Source organism: Dasypus novemcinctus, chromosome 7, assembly GCF_030445035.2.
Source record: "Dasypus novemcinctus isolate mDasNov1 chromosome 7, mDasNov1.1.hap2, whole genome shotgun sequence".
In the NCBI taxonomy this organism is placed as follows: Eukaryota; Metazoa; Chordata; class Mammalia; order Cingulata; family Dasypodidae; genus Dasypus; species Dasypus novemcinctus.
Genome location: NC_080679.1, coordinates 25,275,025 through 25,293,805, shown reverse-complemented (window position 1 = coordinate 25,293,805; position 18,781 = coordinate 25,275,025). Strand labels below are relative to the sequence as shown.

Here is an 18,781-nt window from a genome sequence, read left to right as displayed (position 1 = left end):
GCTGGATTTCATTGACTTTTCAGCTTGCGGTATAGAGCATTGGGGTTCAAAGCCAACCCGCTGCCCTTCTATTTGCCATCCTCTGCAGGGCAGAGCTAGAAAGCTAAACACTAAAATTCTCAAATTACCCTAAAGCTAGGAAGACAGGCATGACATGACATGGACATGACATGAATTTGGAGGGTGGATGTATGGTAGGAGAGCTTCTGTTGTCAGGAGCAGGATGGAGGCGCTAGCAGACCTCCTGTGCAGTGCTCTTGGCAACATGAGCAAGAGAGGCAGGATGGGGCCTCTTTTTTCCTTCAATTTTCTTTTTTCTCACCAGTATGGATAAGAGGACATGTAGACCAACAGCCAAGATATGTAGAAGCATGTTCCCAACCCTTATCCTTCCACTGAGGCCAACGTGGGTTCTCCAGGATGGTCATGGCCCTGGTGGTGCTCCATTCGTCCTTCCAGCAGTGTTTACAACACCCCTTTCCTGGCACCTTTTTTTGCTAGAGGGTGGTTTCTATCCTCCACAACTAAATCTGACTGCTACGGTGTCCCTCTGAGGTTCCGACAGTTGTGCTGAACTTTCCACCCGCTGTGCCTAAGCCAATGCCAAGTGAAGCTAAGGCCTCTCTGTGTGTCCCTGGGAAGTAGTGGACCATCTAAGTTTATGTGTAGGGAGGTGGCTCTGCTTCCCACCATGATTCCTAAGTGGGCGGACAGTCTTGCCCAAACAAGAAAGGAGTTCAGATGCAGGGATGCCACGAAGAATGACAAAGATCCCCTCGAATCAATGAAAGTCACTTTATTCTGTTTGTTTCCAAGGTAGCAATGCTGACAGGGCAGGGCCTTTCATCTCAGAGGCAGACGCTCAGCACAGAAAAAAGAGGCAAACCCCAGGTTCCACGGGAGGTGTGCGGAGCTCCTCCCACCCCGCAGAGGCAGCCTCCTCCTCCACAACTCACGGAGACACAGCTGTGGCAGAACCAGGGTGGGGACATCTGGCACAAGCCCAGGAAGGCAGGGGCCCAGCTCAGCACTGTCTCTGCAGGAAGCGCAGCCCCACCTTCTTGTGGGGCACCATCACGATGCGGGCCAAGCTGTGCAGCTCCCCCGTCTCAGGGGCCAGGACCACCTGGTACTTCTGAATCAGCTGGGAGGAGAGAGGCACACGGGGTGGTGAGAGTCTGTGTCCTCCCTCAATGCCCCCTCTGCACACACCTCCCCACGACCTCCAACTGCTTCAGCCTCCCTGGCCTACGCACCCCTCCAGCTTCTCCCCCTCACCCTTGCCAGCAGCAGCTGCATCTCCAGCTCCGCAATCCTGCGGCCCAGGCAGGCCCGGACCCCGTAGCCGAAGGGCAAGGAGCCAAACGGGTGTTGGACCCCTACGGCACCAGGCTGGCTCTTCCTCAGCCAGCGGCTGGGCTGGAAGCTCTCAGGCTCAGGGAAGGTGCTGGGGTCCCGGGAGATCACATAGTGGCAAAACACAAACTGGGTCTGCAGAGGAGGAACAGGCAGCACGTGAGCTGAGGCCAACCTAAGGTGGGGTGGGGGGACCGGGCTCTCCACCACACTCACGTTCTTGGGGAACAGGAAGCCACCCACTTCAATTTCCTTTTCCACGATGACCCGCGAGTTTGTGGGGACAACAGGATAGAGGCTGTGGGGAGAAGGTAGTTCAGGGTCTGTCTTGACATCCCAGGAGGGCAGGTGCCCCACCTCTCAAATCCGCTCTTCCCAGTTCACCCATCCCTACCCCAGCACACCAGCCCGCACTTTCTGCTCCCATCGATGACTTCTCGCCGCCCCCTGGGCCAGCATCGTACCGCAGGGTCTCCTTCAGCACAGCCTTGAGCAGGGGCATCTGGGCAAAGTCCTTGTGCTGGGGCACCTGCCCCGCTGGCACCACCCCCACCACCTCCTCGTGCAGGGCCGCCTGCACCTCTGGGCTCCTGGACAGGTGGTACAGCGCCCATGTCAGCGTGTTGGATGTCTGGGAAGAAGAGTGGGAGATGAAGTGAGGGGATTTCTCCGAAGAGGCCAGCTGGGAAGTGGGAGGGGCTGTGAGTGGGTGGTACACAAGGCGATAAACCATGTGCCACCAGCATGACAGGAAAAGCCATGGGTCCATGGGGACCTCCGAGCTAAGCAGCACGAGTATCAGTGTCACAAGGTCCATGCTTTACCATCAGGCGGAGGGGGCAACAAAGGTAAGCCAACATGACCAAAGACCAGGGGCCCTCGGGAAAGAAGAAGCTTGTGGACAGCTCTTCGACTCTCCAGAGGATGAAATGAGAAGTAGGCTTAAATTTCGGCAAGAGGGAGCTGCATTGGCTGTGAGATGGAACTTCACAGCCATCAGAGAGAGTGACGAGGCGCTGAACTCCCCCTCATGAAAGGACCTTCCCGCCTCAGCTGGGCCGTAAGACCCGTCTGCTTTCCACCCAGCTCTATGTCCATGTCATAGACAGAGAAGCAAACACCTGAAGACAGGAAGGTCATGAACAGTGGGGGATAATGGGGACCAGAGCTGCGTGTCCCTGTGGTCTTCTCTGGTCCCCCTCACGTACCGTGTCTACTCCAGCCAGAAGCAGCTCGGGCAGGCTGCCCATGGCCTCCCGAGGACTGAGCTGTCCGCTGGTCAGCAGGAAATGCAGGTAGCCAGACACCTGGACCCCAGCTGGCCTCCCTGCCTGCAGCTGGGCCTCGACTTGGTTGACTTTCTCATCAATTAGCTTCTTCCCTGCAGGGGCAATGGAGGATGGAGAGAACCAGGTTTAACTCACGACCTGCATGGACCAAGAGCCACGCTGGAAGCACGAGGGAGAAGGTCTTGGGAGAGAGTGCTCACTCCCCAACCCTGGGGCCTGGGGTCCTGGGGCCCAGCTACCCTTCCTGGCTCTAGTCTGGGACGCCTCACCAAAGGAGAAGATGGTGTCCCAGCCGTCCAGGTATCGCCTCCAGAAGGGCAGCAGGGGCCGGGTCCACTTAGGGAGGAAGATCACATAGATCGAGTTCCAGAACATGCTCTCAACAGATCTGATGAAGGCCGCAGTGTCCTCAGGGATGGACTCCTCCAAGCAGCCGACACGTTTCTCAAACAGGATGTAGCAAATAGCTGGTCAGGGCAGAGGGTTGGGGGCCATGCACCCATGTCAAAACAGGAGGCGCCCAGGCACAGAGAATCCCATTCCCACCCCAGCCCTCCTCCCCAGTGGGGGTACCTTCCAAGGCCACTTGGTAGAGGAACTGAGCCATGTCGGGCACCTGGTCCCCTGAGATGCTCTGTGCCCGCAGCTGGTCCAATTGAGCCAGAAAGTCGTCGGCCACCTCATTCAGTGCGTCTGTATACAGCGCGGCCTCTGCTGGTTTCAGCAACCGCTGGTTCAGAGCCTGGCGCAGCCTGTACCAGTCATGCCCCTCCCTGCAGGGCAATGGAGAAGAAGACTGAGTGTAAGCATATGATGTGCTGAATCCAATGGTCATCTCACCCTTAGATCTCTACGGGGGTCTACAAAAATCAGATTTGAGTGATTGACTCTTAGAATCACTAACCTACAGAATCACACTCCTGTACCATGCAAGGGGTTGAAGCTGGCTTCTGGAATCATAATCAAAAGTTGGAAATTCTTGTTGAGTGACCTTCAGTGACAGACCCTCCAGGGTCCCAGCTTCCCCGTCTCTAACACAGGGATTTCTCAGGGTCTGACACATATGTTTGTCCAGGTGATTAAGTGCTCAGATCACTGCCTGGACATGATAAACGCTTAATCAATGTGGACTGTGTTTCTGAGAATTATACAACTTCGGAATCTTCTCCATGAGAGATGAGGGTGTCTGGGTGGTTCCAGCCCTGCAGTGAGGAGATAGAGGAATAAAGGCTCACTTCCTGGGTGCTCAGGTCCTGGATTTCCATGCCCTTGTTTGCAGTGGCTCAAGGGGACAGGAGGGCCCACCAGCTGCTGCCCAGGCCCTCCTGCCCCTGCACCCAGGAGACGGTTGGGCCCCCTCCCTGGTTAGGCAGGGATGCTCCGGGGCGGGGAACAGGCTTCCTTTCCAGTGGCTTAGCATTCCGAGGGCGCCCCCAGCTGTCCCCCAACCTGTTACCTTTCCTAAGCAAGCTGAGTCTAAGCCCTTATTTTTAAAGCTGGTTGCAGTAAAGTGTAGAAATATAGTGTGATTGAATTTTAATATAAATAGATAGACAGGAAACCCTCTGTAAACATATGTGTATCTGTACATGACTAAATAAATTGCCAACTACATACACCCAACTCCTAGATGGGTTACTGCGGAAGATGGGATTAGAGTGGGGAGAGGGAGGCTTAATTTTCCCTTTATTTGTATATTTACAATGAGCACTTATTACTTTCCCAATGAAGTATTTTAAAAGTAAACTACACAAAAGTTTTACGTCAAATTTCAGATTTTAAAATAATTTAGGAAATTGAATGTCAAACCCTGGGTGCTCTACGTTTGGTATGGTGGGCAGAAACTGGCAAAAAATTAATGGAAAGTGTTCCTGAAGAAGAAATGAAAATCACAATAGACACTTGACTTGGAACTTCGGGTTGTCAGGGCTTCTCCAAGAATGACTCTCTCCCGACAGCAGGAATCATATTTGTAGAATTTAAATGAGATCATTTTTGTGGTTGTTAAAATACTTTGTATGTAGAAAAGTGTTTCATAAAATGAGATTTTATAAATTTGTACATTAAACTTCCTTAAATTTTATCATGGGTTAAAATAGCTTTTTAAATATATGTATGTGATATAATATATTTTGAAATTAGTTTTAAGTTAAAAGTTAAGTAAATGACTATATCTTGTACTTCATGTTCAGCTGCAATTCTAAATTGGAGCCATCAAGTGCAGAGGTGGTTTGATGGAAGACCACCTGGGCCCAGATCTTGACCTCATTGTCAGACATCATAATAAAGAGGCTTTGAAGAAGAGACATTTTGAACTGTTCTCCAGAAGCTTGAATAAACAGGGCCAAAAGTTGTTTTAGTTCTGGAAGTGTCCACTTATAAAGGATCCATGAAAAAAACATGCATTGGGAGAATGAAGCATGAGTGATGTAAAGTTCTCCAGGCTTCAGCTTCTAAACCTGTAAATTGGGAAAATAATATTATCTACTTTGTGTACTTCTTGTGAGGATGAAATAAAACAATACATATAAAGAGCATCGCTGAAAGCCTGCTATGTCACAAGGACACACTTATTATCTTGGTCACAGCTGTGATCGTCACCTGATCCCCTTTAACCCCTTTAGGTGTGACTAAAGCATGAATGTCAAGTAACTAGGGGGAGAAAAGCTGTCCATTGTTTTTGACCTCTGCTGTTAGACTACAGCAAAAAGAAAGTAGGAATACACCCAATTTCATCTGTGGCATTGAGAATAGTGTACTGCAATGAATGCATAATTTAGGAACATTGTTAAATTAAATTCTCCCAGCTAAAATGGTGATGGTGGTTTTTAATATAACAGATATATTCTCCTGTGATTTGAGCTAATATGTTTTCAGTCATAATGTAGAATATGGAGCTGGAAAGAGCCTTAGAGATCCCTGGAGATACTCCAGTCCACATGTTTCACGTCACAGATGCAAAACACAAGTCCCAGGAAGGGGAAATTACTCACTTGTCCTAAGCCACATGGCCTGTTATAGGAAGAGCCAATGAATGGTGCCTGGGCTTTAGTCCATCTCAACCTTTTCTTTCTAAGTATCAGGCCCACAGGATGCAGGGAGATTCCCTCCTGCCCACTGGCCACCCTGTGCCCACTGTCCTGCTCCTGCCCCTGCAGGGCATGCCCTGGCTCACATGGTGAAGAGCCCATAGGCCAGGCCCCGCTGGTCCCGGTGCGCCTTCCATTCTACCATGTCGTTCCGCATCGGGTACTTGTCTTCTTGCCTCATCACTTGCTCCAGGAGCTGGGCACTGGCCAGGTTCACATGGATGTGAGGCCCTAAGTTGGATATCCATATTGGCCCATACTTGGCCTTGTTCAGCATCTGTGGGGTTCAACCAAAGTTGAATAAGTGGGTCCAGACAGGCAGGCACTTGGAGAGAGCAAGTACGAGGTAGGGAGGTCTGATGGCCACTTCACAAAACATGGACTGGAAAAAAGTACATTCTATAGGAGGTTGGCACTGCACTGGCCTTGTGGTTCCAGAGGGAGAACACTGAAAAAATAAACAGAAGGAGTTAGAATACTGAGGACAATGAGTATCTGATGGGACTAGAGGAACTGATGCCCTTAGAAAAGTGAGATTTTGGGAAAACATGACAAGTTGAGGTATGCTAAGGTACAGATAATTGGGGTTCAGGGTTTTAGGGAAAATGAGGGCCTCAGAAAAGTATGGAGACACTCTATGGCCCCTTGTACTTCTTTAGCATCTAAATCTACTTCAGATAGCAAACTTCAGCCTTCTATAAATGCAATCAAGAAAAATGTCTCATGCAACCAACAAAAGTATGAAACCCAATCAGAAAGTCCAGGACAACCAAGAAGCTGAATGAGAAAGTCAGGTTCCAATGTATGAAGTAGGCAATGTGGTATGATTTTCATCATACCATGATTTTAATGATCTGCAAAGTAAGGTGATTCTTGGAAATAAACTGGAATATTTATAAGCTTCTGGTGGGAGTCTAAAATGGCACAACCCTATAAAAGAAAAATTCTTTAGTATTTAAAATTTACAAATGAAATTTATAAACAAAGTATGTTATATACCCATACTAGAATGATATATCATCTTAAAAAGGGATGAAGAAATTCCCAGCATATGGGTATGGAAAAATATCTAGAATAGACTGTTAGGAGAAAAAGTATGATTCTTTTTATATATAAAGTAGGGCAAAATTAAATATGGTATTTGCATTTGCTCTTATAACTAAACATTGGGTGGATATATCAGAAACTTATAAAACTGGTTACCTATAGAATAGTGTGGTAGAGGCCATGATGTCAGTAAGACTACTCAATTTATATGTTGTTATATTATTTTTATTTTTGAACTATGAGAAGGTATTACCTCTCCAATTTTTAAACCTAAAGGGGAAAAACAGTTACTGTTTCCTGAAATAAATCAATCTGGCATTCATCAGGTAATTTCAGAGGACAAAATGAGCCTAGCCGAAATTCTGAATTAATGTATATACTCTTTTATAAGTGGGCCCAGGCACATTAATTTTCCCATAATGGAATTTTATTATTTACCCCAAAATTTCCATTTTTAAAAATACTTTATTACAGGCCTATTCATTCGATAAATTCTCTATGATAATTATCCTAACATACGGCTGAATTGTTTCCATTTGGCCTTCAAAATCCATTTAAAACATTAATAATAATGGTAGCAAATACCACTCCAAGCTCTTATATTAGCTCATTCAATCCTCACAAGATTCCAGTTAGGTAGTTTCACACTACCACAATTTTACAAATGAGGACACCGAGGCCCAGAGAGGTTGCCCAAGGTCATTTTGTCAGTAAATGGCAGAGTTAAGATTAACACTCAGATCACGTGGCTAAGGTATGCTCTTTTTTTTTTTAAGATTTATTTCTATCCCCTTCCCCCCCCCCCATAAGGTGTGCTCTTAACCACTTACTCCACTGATCCTTGAGGAAACCAACTCTGCCCTATAAACTGGAAACAAACTTAAGTCCTTTAAAAACATGCCATTTAAAAGAAGCATAAATATAACAACACCCCAGGGTTTCTCAACTGTGGCACTTTTGTGGCTGGAAAATTCTTTACTGTGGGGGCTGTTCTGTGCCTGGGAGGCTGAGAGCATCCCTGGCCTCCCCACTAACAGTTCCTCCCAAGCTGTGACAACCAACCAGGAACTCACCAGTTCCACCAGGTTCACCAGTACAGCATGCCAGGGAAAGGGAGGGGTGGAAAGGGAGGATTATTTCTTGATTAAAGAAGCAGTGGAGGTAGAAGTGCTTATGAAAACTATCTCACAGATTGCCCTTTCCCTAGTGACAGTCAGTCTTAATGAGCCACTGGAGTCTAAGGTGTCAGTGATTGACATCTACTCAGACTGTGGATAAAGATGGCATTTTGGACATGACAAATGACTGAAAATGCCATGCAATACACTCCTTTTGAGAGAAAATTACTATCTTATTATTGGACACTAGTGGACACTGAGAAACTAACATGTGGCTGTGGAAGGAGGAGAGCAATTTCTCCTTCTGGAATATCAGAGGTCAAGCTCAGAAAGGAGGGGGACAGAGAAGGACCACTAATCTCTCTCAATCCTTGTTTATAGTGCATTTGGTCTATTTACGCAGACTTCTGCTACCATCCTCAACTTGACCACTGCCAAATAGAGATCAGAATCTAAGAACTCAGAAACTACACAACATCCACTGTCTTCAGAAAGGCTCAGCTGTCACTAAAGATGACAGAAGAAGACTAAATTTTTGGACACTGATGTTGTCCCTTTGGTGTCATCTTGTTATTCTTGGCCTTGTCAGTATGCTTTATCACAGCTTGTTCTATACGATTGAGCAGGGGAGGTAATAGACAATCATATAGCTCATGACTTCTTGCAGGCAGGTCGAGGCAGGTATGTGTGGTTGTCCATAACTCCCACTGCAGTACAAACATGAACCTGGCTGAGGTCTATCCTCCAAATATGGTGATTAGTGTACTGCGCATTAGTCACTCTCACTCTTGTCTGATATTGCCTTGACAAACAGAATGGATTTGGTACAAGATGCTAACAGATATCTGAGGGGGTGGCCAATACTCCTGAAAATTCTTAGTTGGATATGGGAAAACGTCAAGGGTAGAATTGTATAAGAATGGCTTCACCATGGTGGTCTGGTGATCTTGCACATATTCACACAGACAGAAGCTTCAACCACGGTTTATGAGATAGTTGAACATCCTGTGATTCTTGTGGAGAAGGAAAGGATGGGAGACTTGTAAGAAGCCACTAGTTCCCATAGGGGGCTATCATAAGACAGTTTCTCATAGCCTACTGGGTTCTGATGAGTTGTGGGGCTCTCTGCCCATCCTCATCAGAACTGAGCTGCAGAATGTAAAACTGCTGCACTGGAGTTTAGAAGTGACTTTTCAGCAAAACCTTAGTTATCTGGACCCTGTTGTTAAGTATTATCTTTTGACATGTGGGGCAAGGATCATGCGGACCTGGCACCTTTGGCTTATTCTTCTTCTTATTATTCGCCTGTCCAGGCGAGTAATAATAAGTATGTAAACTGAAAGTGGCTCATTGTATTGTTAGCAGTTGAATCAGTCAGACTTGATCTAACCTTGTATGCATGAACTTGACAATTTTCCATCAGTTAAAATAGGAACTTGGACTGTAGTTGATCCCAAAGGTACACTGTGGCTAACCCAAAGTTAATGGTTAATAACCGAAGACTGCCCCTGGTGGCCATTACTCAAATTGTAGATACAATGCCTGGACTGCATGAACTTGCATTGAAGGAAAGACTCATAACCTAGGGTGTGCAGACGGACTGGGAATGAAAGAGAGTGAGTTGAAATCTTGTGCAACATGTTGTGCAGAAACTCATTATTACTGGAGAGAAAATGACAGTTTTCAGATTGCCAATGAGTTGTGGACCCAAATACAATTTGGAAGCTCAGTTCTGAGGTGTGTGTGCCTTGAAACGCAAAAAGTGGATTAAGCTCCAAAGTATAAACAACTCAAATGTCCATCAACTGTGAATGGATAAACAAACTGTGGTATATCCACAGTGCGATATTATTCAGCCATAAAAAGCAACGAAGTTCTGATTTATGTTACAGCATGGACAAATCTTAAAAACATGCAGAAGGAGAAGAGTGACATCAGCAAGATGGGAAAGTAAGATGTTCTGGGTAAATGGCATCCCCATATGATCAGAACCAATTTTCTCAGAACCCTAGAAGGCACTCAAGGGTTACTACCCAAGTGAATGCAGAACCAGGATAAAGAAAACCTAAAAATGATAAGAAATCTCTGGGTTCTTTCACTGGCCCTGGCACCATGCCCCAATTTAGCATAGCAAAAATGGTGAAAAGGGCCCACATTTCCATTTTGGGAGGTCTGCATTCCTAGTGCAGGTCCTATTTAGTGTGTTTATGTCTACCCACACTAACTCCAGAAAAAAATGATTCAAGGTCATTATTACTTTTGCCTTACCCAGAAATTATGCAGATGAGAAGCACTTTGAAAACAGAGCAGAGAAGTACCACAGTACATAGCAAATCACAGGTGCCAGAGAGAAAAAATTGTGGCAGAGAAATAAAAGAGAGAACCTGGGGCCTGAGAAGAGAAGTTAAAGAGAATTTGTGGAGTTGGGGGTGGCAGGACAGACTAGGTAAATTGGGGAATATATGAAAGCTACTAAGCATACATAGGGCAAGGCACATGCTTTAAAAAACTAGAGAAGAACCTAACTGTTCACTGAGGGTTGATCTACAGCCTCAGCATAAACTGTATTGAAGGAGAGCTTCAAAACAGAGTCCATCTACATTATAGTATTTGACAGCCAAAAAACAAAAACCAGTAAACCCCAGAGAAGGGAGAAAAGACAGTGTGATGGTTAGGCTATTGTGTCAACTCGGCCAGGTAATTGTGCCCAGTTGTTTGGCCAAGGAAGCACTGGGCTAACTGTAATACAAGGGCATTTATGGACTTTAGTCACCATTGACTTTACTGCAGCGGTAAATCATAGATAGCTGGTTATAATTACATCAATCAGGGAGCTTGCCATCAGCAGTGAGTGACGTTTAACCCAATCAGTTGAATCTCTTAAAAGGGGAAGTGATTCCAGCATTGAGAGAGAATTTCCCAGCACTTCTTTGGACAACCAACATCTCCCAGAACTCGTGAAGAATCTTCACTGGACTTTCATCGGACCTCCTGGTTGCAGCCTGCCTGCAGAACCTGGACTTGTGCATCCCCATGGCTGTGTGAGAGTCTCTGATAAACCTCTTACTATCAACAGATATCCCTTGTTGATTCTGTTTCGCTAGAGAACCCTGAGTAATACAGTTTGGTACTGAGAGTGGTTCTTGAGGAACAGAGTCTTAAACATGGGGCATCTGAGGTTGTTCTGGGAGTTTTGTAATTGTCTTTCTACCCTAATTAGATTCAGGGGTACTGACGACTCCCTTTCCAGTAATGAAGAGGCTGCTAACAGTCCATGGTATGAGTTGGCAATTGAGATCCACAAAACAGCATCACTGTGTTCCCCTACTTCCATGCTTGTAAGAAGCAAGGATCTGGGTGAGAGTGTTTTCAACACCTTAACAGAGTTTTGTGGAGTCAAATGGTATAACGGATGTTGGATGGCTCCTTCTAAATACTCTGGGTACTGTTACCAAAGAAAGAGATGAGTTAAAGGCTTCAATTTTGAAACTTAAATACCAAATAGATGATGCAAAAGTTTCCAATTGTGCTCTGAAAGAAAACCTTGCCACAGGCTCAAAATATCTGAGACCCAAGCCAAGACTCTCATTGTTCGAGTAGCGGAGTTACAAAGGAACCCAAAATCTCAACACTGCAGTGTCTATGCAGTTAAAGTGAAGGCATTGACTGGAAAAGAGTGAAATCCAGAGAATTGGGATGGAGACATATGGGATGATGATGATATTGATGGAGACATTGGAACCCTGAATTCTGCTGAGACTTTGCCAGATAAGCCTGCCATGGCCTGCCCTGTCCAGGCCACACCTTGTCAACCTTGTATCATCCAACCTCTAACCTGCCCCAGGGAGTCTGAAGCAATTTCCACCCTGAGGTGAGTACCAGCCAAACTGAAGCCTTCCCTGCCCAGCCTCCAGCCTGCCCCAGGGAGTCTGGACCTCCTCCCAGCCCTGAGGCACGTACCAGCCAAACTCCAGCATGCACTGCCAAGCCTTCAGTCTGTCCTGAGGAAACTGCCTTCCAATCCTACCTGAAGAGATTAATCCAATCTCACCAGAATAAAATGCAAGGGAATGCCCTGAGGTCAGCAGCTTGCAAGGGATTTCTAATCCTTCTCCTTATCCACCTCCACCACCTCTCTTGTTTTCGAGACCTATTTCTAGACTAAAATCACAACAAGCCCCCAAAGGTGAAATATAAAGCGTGACACATGAGGAAGTAAGGTGTACTCAGAAAGAACTACATGAGTTTTCCAACTTATATAGACAGAAATCAGGAGAATATGTGTGGGAATGGATACTAGGGGTGTGGGATAATGGTGGAAGGAATATAAATTTGGATCAGGCTGAGTTGATTGATATGGGCCCACTAAGCAGAAATTCTGGATTCAATGCTACAGTTAGAAAGGGTTCTAACAGTTGGTTTGGGTGGTTGATTGAAACATAGGCCAAAAGATGGCCTAGCATGTCTGAGGTTGAGATGCCCGATCTGCCCTGGTACACAGTAGAAGAGGGAATTCAAAGGCTTAGGGAGATTGGAATGCTAGAATGGATTTACCATTTGAGAGCTGCCCACCCATGCCAGGAATGTCCAGAGGAAACACTGTTAACCAGGACTGTGAGGAATAAATTTGTAAGATTAACTCTGTCTTCCCTGAAGAGCTCTGTGGTTTCTTTCTGTAGTCCAGATGTAGAGAGGTTTATGATGGAATTAGAATCCTTAAACATTATGGGGATGATTGGATGTTGGTCTGGTAAAAGTCAAGTATCAGCAGTTAATCGCTAAAGTCAAGGTGGGCATGGCTGCCGCAATGAAAGACAGATTCAAAAAAAGCACTCAAAATAGTCTGAGTCATGTAGTTATGGTGTTGGCTAATATATCATGGGTTACCTAGCAGTTAAATAGACAGTCTACTAAATTTCTTCAGGATCTGTATAAACAGAAGAGTTCAGGGTCGAGTGAACAAAACCCTAACTCAAATTACAGATGCAGAGAATCACAGTCCCTTAATCAATTCCCAGACTTGAGCCCCTTGAATGAGAAGGAGGCCAGGTCTCCTTGGGGAAGGATCCTGTTAAACTACCCAAATTGTATATTGTTAATCTTCCTCCCACCTTTTCCCAAGGAGAACTATGGCCTTTTACCAGAGTAACTGTGCATTGGGGAAAAGAAATGATCCGACATTTTGGGGATTATTAGACACTGGCTCAGAAGTGACATTAATTCCAGGAGACCCAAAATGTCACTATGGTCTACCAGTCAGAGTAGGGGCTTACGGAGGTCAGGTGATTAATGGAGTTTTAGCTCAGGTCCATCTCACAGTTGGTGCAGTGGGTCCTCAGACCCATTCTGTGGTTATTTCCCCAGTTCCAGAATGCATAATTGGAATAGACATACTCAGTAACTGGCATAATACCCACATTGGATGCCTGACTTGTGGAGTGAGAGTTATTATGGTTGGAAAGGCCAAGTGGAAGCCACTAGAACTGCCCCTACCTAGCAAAATAATAAATCAAAAGCAATACCGGATTCCTGGAGGGATTGCAGAAATTAGTTCCACCATCAAGGATTTGAAGGATGCAGGGGTGGTAATTCCCATCATATCCCCATTCAATTCTCCTATTTGTCCTGTACAGAAAACAGATGGATCTCAGAGGATGATAGTAGATTATTGTAAACTTAACCAGGTGGTGACTCCAATTGCAGCTGCTGTCCCAGATGTGGTATCACTGCTTGAGGAAATCAACACGTTCCCTGGTGCCTGGTATGCAGCTGTGATTTGGTAAATGCTTTTTTCTCAATTGGTATTAATAAGGACCACTAGAAACAGTTTGCTTTCAGCTGGCAAGGCCAGCAGTATACCTTCAGGACACTGCCCTGCCTCAGGGTGTATCAACTCTCCAGCCCTACGTCATAACATTGTCCACAGGGGTCTTGATCGTTTCTCTCTCCCACAAGACATCACACTCGTCCTTTATATTGATGATATCATCTTGATAGGACCTAGTGAGCAAGAAGTAGCAAAGACTCTAGACTTATTAGTAAGGTATTTGTGTGAGAGAGGAGGGGAGATAAATCCAACTAAAATACAAGGTCCTTCCACCTCAGTGAAATTTCTAGGTGTCCAGTGGTATGGGGCATGTCAAGATATCCCTTCTAAAGGGAAGGAGAATGGGAAGCGGACTTGGCCCAGTGGTTAGGGCATCCATCTACCACATGGGAGGTCCACGGTTCAAACCCCAGGCCTCCTTGACCCGTGTGGAGCTGGCCCATGTGCAGTGCTGATGCGCACAAGAAGTGTCGTGCCACGCAGGGGTGCCACGCAAGGAGTGCACCCCATAAGGAGAGCCGCACAGCATGAAAGAAAGTGCAGCCTGCCTAAAAATGGCACCGCCCACACGGAGAGCTGACACAACAAGATGACACAATCAAAAGAAGCACAGATTATCATGCCGCTGACAACAACAGAAGCAGACAAAGAAGACGACGCAGCAAATAGACACAGAGAACAGACAACCGGGGCGGGGGGGGGGGTGGGGTGGGAGAGGGAAAAGGGGAGAGAAATAAATAAATTAAAAAAAAAAGTGAAGGAGAAGCTGTTGCATCTGGCTCCTCCTATGACTAAAAAAAGAGGCACAATGCTTAGTTGGTCTCTTTGGATTTTGGAGACAACATATTCTTCATTTGGGTGTGCTACTCAGGCCCATTTACCAGGTGACCAGAAAAGCTGCTACTTTCGATTGGGGACTAGAACAAGAAGAGATTCTGCATCCGGTCCAGGCTGCAGTGCAAGCTGCACTACCACTTAGGTCAAATGATCCAGCACATCCAATGGTGCTGTAAGTTTCCATGGCAAACAGAGATGCTGTCTATAGCCTTTAGCAGGCCCCTATAGCAAACTCACAATGCAGACTCTTAGGATTTTGGAGCAAAGCCCTGCCATCCTCTGCAGATAACTACTCTCCTTTTGAGAAATAGCTTTTGGCTTGCTACTGGGCCTTAGGAGAGACTGAATGCTTAACCATAGGCCGTAAAGTTACCATGAGACCTGAATTGCCTATGAGCTGGGTATTGTCTGACCCACCAAACCATAAAGTTGGGCATGCTCAGCAGCACTTCATAATAAAGTGTAAGTGGTATGTACAAGATGGAGCTCGAGTGGGTCCTCATGGCATGGGTAAGTTACATGAGGAAGTAGTCCGTATGTTCATGGTCACCACCCCTGTCATGTTACCCTCTCTTTTCCAGCCCACAGCTTTGGCCTCTTGGGGAGTCCATTACAATCAATTGGATGAGGAAGAGAAAACTCAGGCCTGGTTTACAGATAGTTCTGCACAATATGCAGGTACCACTCAAAAGTGGGCAGCTGCAGCATGGCAGCCCCTTTCAGGGACATCCCTGAAGGACAGTGGTGAGAGAAAATCCTCCCAGTGGGCAGAACTTCAAGCAGTGGACCTGGTGGTTCATTCTGCTTCAAAGAAGAAATGGCCAGAGATGGGTTTGCACACTGATTCATGGGCTCTTGCCAATGGTTTGGCTGGATGCTCAGGGGCTTGGAAGGAACATGATTGGAAAACTGGTGACAAGGAGGTCTGGGGAAGAGGTATGTGGATTGACCTTTTTAAGTGGGCAAAAACCATGAAAATTTTTGTGTCCCATGTGAATGCTCACCAGAGGGTAACTTCGGCAGAGGAAGATTTTAATAATCAAGTGGATAAGATGACTTGCTCTGTAGCTAATACTCAGCCTCTTTCTCTAGTCACTCCTGTCATTGCCCAGTGGGCTCATGAACAAAGTGGCTATGATGGTAGGGATGGAGGTTATGCATGGGCTCAGCAACATGGACTTCCCCTCACCAAGGCCGACTTGGCTACAGCCACTGCTGAGTGCCCAATCTGCCAACAGCAGAGACCCACACTCAACCCCCAATATGGCACAATTCCTCGAGGTGACCAGCTTGCTATCTGGTGGCAGGTTGACCACATTGGATCACTTCCACCATGGAAGGGGCAGCGATTTGTTTTAACTGGAATAGACACATACTCTGGATAAGGGTTTGCATTTTCTGCACACAATACTTCTTTCAAAACTACCATCCATGGACTTACTGAATGCCTTATCTACCACCATGGCATTCCACACAGCATTGCTTCCGATTAAGGAATCCATTTCACAGCAAATGATGTGTGGGAATGGACACATGCCCATGGAATTCATTGGTTTTACCATGTTCCCCATCACCCTGAAGCAGCTGGATCGATAGACTGGTGGAGTGGCCTTTTGAAGACTCAATTATGGTGCCAACTAGTTGGCAATAGCTTACAGGGCTGGGACAATGTTCTCTAGGAAGCTGTGTATGCTTTAAATCAGCATCCACTCTATGGTGCTGTTTCTCCCATAACCAGGATCCATGGGTCTAGGAATCAAGGGGTGGAAATGGGAGTGGCACCACTCACTATTACCTCTAGTGACCCACTAGGAGAATTTTTGCTTCCTATCCCTGCAACCTCAAACACTGCTGGTCTACAGGATTTAGTCCCAAAAGGAGGAGGAGTGCTGTCACCAGGGAACACAACAACGATTCCATTGAACTGGTAGTTAAAACTGCCATCTGGCCACTTTGGGCTCCTCTTGCCTCTGAATCAACAGTCAAAGAAGGGAATTACTCTACTGGCTGGGGTGATTGATCCTGACTATCAAGGGGGAAATAGGACTGCATCTACATAATAGGAGTAAAGAAGCATTTTACAGGAGGTCCTCTAGGGCATCTCTTAGTACTGCCATGTCCTATGATTAAAATCAATGGAAAATTGTAACAACCCAATCCAAGCAGGACTAACAATGGCTCAGAATCTTCAGGAATGAAAGTTTGGGTCACCCCACCAGGCAAAGAAACACAGTCAGCTGAAGTGCTTGCTGAGGGTAATGGAAATATGGAATGAGTATTGGAAGAAGGTAGTGATAAATATGAACTTTGACCATGTGACCAGTTACAGAAATGAGGACTATAATGATCATGAATCTTTCTTCCTTGTTTCATTATGATGATAGTATATGTACACAAAATGAATTTATCTTCTTCCCCAAAATTTCCCCTTATCATATAATAAGTTGTATCCATTTCATATCATAATATTTGAGGATGTCAAGTTTGAGAGTGAATATTACCCAGGAACTTGCACCCTATTCTGTATGGAATTAATGCGTTTCTGCTTGTATGCAGGAGATTTGAACATTGTTAGGTGGAAATATATATAAATATGCATGTCTGTTATTGTTTTTTACTTAGAGACTAAGTATGGTTTAAGGTAATGAGTATGGTTGCTGAGGTGATAAGGGTGATGTGTCAACCCGGCCAGGTAATTATGCCCAGTTGTTTGGTCAAGGAAGCACTGGGCTAACTGTAATACAAGGGCATTTATGGACTTTAGTCACCACTGACTTTACTACAGTGGTAAATCATAGATAGCTGGTTATAATTACATCAGTCAGGGAGCTTGCCCTCAGCAGTGAGTGACACTTAACCCAATCAGTTGAATCCCTTAAAAGAGGAAATGATTCCAGCATTGAGAGAGAGTTTCCCAGCTTGATTTTGGACAGCCAGCATCTCCCAGAACTCATCAAGAATCTTCACTGGACTTTCATCGGAGCTCCTGCTTGCAGCCTGCCTGTGGCAGCTGAACTTGTGCATCCCCATGGCTACATGAGAGACTCTGATAAACCTCTTACTATCGACAGATATCCCTTGTTGATCTTGTTTCCCTAGAGAACCCTGACTAATACAAACAATTTGCAGATTTAGCACATCAAAATAATGACATGTCAGGACTCCAATGAAAAGAATCACAAGGTGTTTAAAGAGAAAGGAAGAGATGCCCCATTCCAAGGAACAAACTAAAGCAACAGAATCTGAAATTTAAAATTCACTAGAGGGGTTCAACAGCAAATTTGAACAGGAAAAAGAATCACAAACTTAAGGACAGGACAATTGGGACTATTCAGGTTAAAGAACAGGGGTGAAAAAGAATGGGAAAAAAGTGAACAGAGCCTCAGGGACATGTGTGACTCCATTCTGCATACCAATATATGAAAGACATGAATATACATATTCAAGAAGCCCAATGGACTCTAAATAGGATACTCTGAAAGAGAGACATACCAAAACACTTTATGGTCAAATTGCTGAAAGACAGAGACAAAGAGAAAATGCTAAAGACAGCAAAAGAGAATGGACTCACTGTCACAAACAAGGGTCCTCAATAAGTTTAAGGGCCTATTTCTCATCAGAAAACATGGACACCAGAAAGCAGTGGGCTGGTATATGTAAAATTCTGAAAAGGAAAATTGTCAACCAAGAATTTCTTATTTGGCAAAACAGTCCTTCAAAATGATGAATTCAAGCCATTCTCTGAGAAACAAAAGCTGAGTGAGTTTGTTAGCACTAGATCTGTCCTATAAGAAATACTAAAGGGAGCCCTTCAGGAGAAAAGGAAAAGACACTAGAAAGTAACTTGAAGTCACATGAAGAAACAAGTTCCACAGTAAAGGTATCTATATGGGTAAATATAAGTGCCTTAATAATTGTATTCTTAGTCTGTAACTCTATATTTTTCACATGATCTAAAATATAAATGCATAAAAATAATCATAATTCTATGTTTTGGGGCAACAAAGGATAAAGATGCATTTTGTGACAAGAACAAAATAAAGGTGGGAGAGGTGTATAGGTACAGAGATTGTGAATCTTACTGAAGTTAAGTTGGTATCAATTCCAACCAGATTCTTAAACATTAATGATGGTAAATGTAAATCCCATTTACCAAAAATATAAACCTAAAATATATACAGGAAAGTAAATGGGAATGACCTCAATCTATTTCATTAC

At 45.2% G+C, this 18,781-nt stretch overlaps 1 protein-coding gene across 3 annotated transcripts in view; it reads right to left on the bottom strand.

Annotated features, from left to right (window-relative positions):
• Positions 1-781: 781 nt before the first annotated feature.
• LOC101411078 (sterol 26-hydroxylase, mitochondrial-like) overlaps positions 782-18,781 on the bottom strand; it is a 41,493-nt gene continuing 23,493 nt past the window's right edge. The window contains exons 2-9 of one of the 3 annotated variants that reach the window (XM_071216118.1): positions 5,821-6,011; positions 3,219-3,418; positions 2,915-3,112; positions 2,565-2,737; positions 1,761-1,987; positions 1,573-1,654; positions 1,279-1,491; positions 782-1,144 (exon numbers count right to left, since the gene is read on the bottom strand). In XM_071216118.1, coding sequence (XP_071072219.1) covers positions 1,025-1,144; positions 1,279-1,491; positions 1,573-1,654; positions 1,761-1,987; positions 2,565-2,737; positions 2,915-3,112; positions 3,219-3,418; positions 5,821-6,011 — 1,404 coding nt within the window. In that variant the 3' untranslated portion in view covers positions 782-1,024. The remainder of the gene's footprint in view (positions 1,145-1,278; positions 1,492-1,572; positions 1,655-1,760; positions 1,988-2,564; positions 2,738-2,914; positions 3,113-3,218; positions 3,419-5,820; positions 6,012-18,781) is intronic. The other 2 variants (XM_004467722.5, XM_058300106.2) reach the window with 2 other exon arrangements.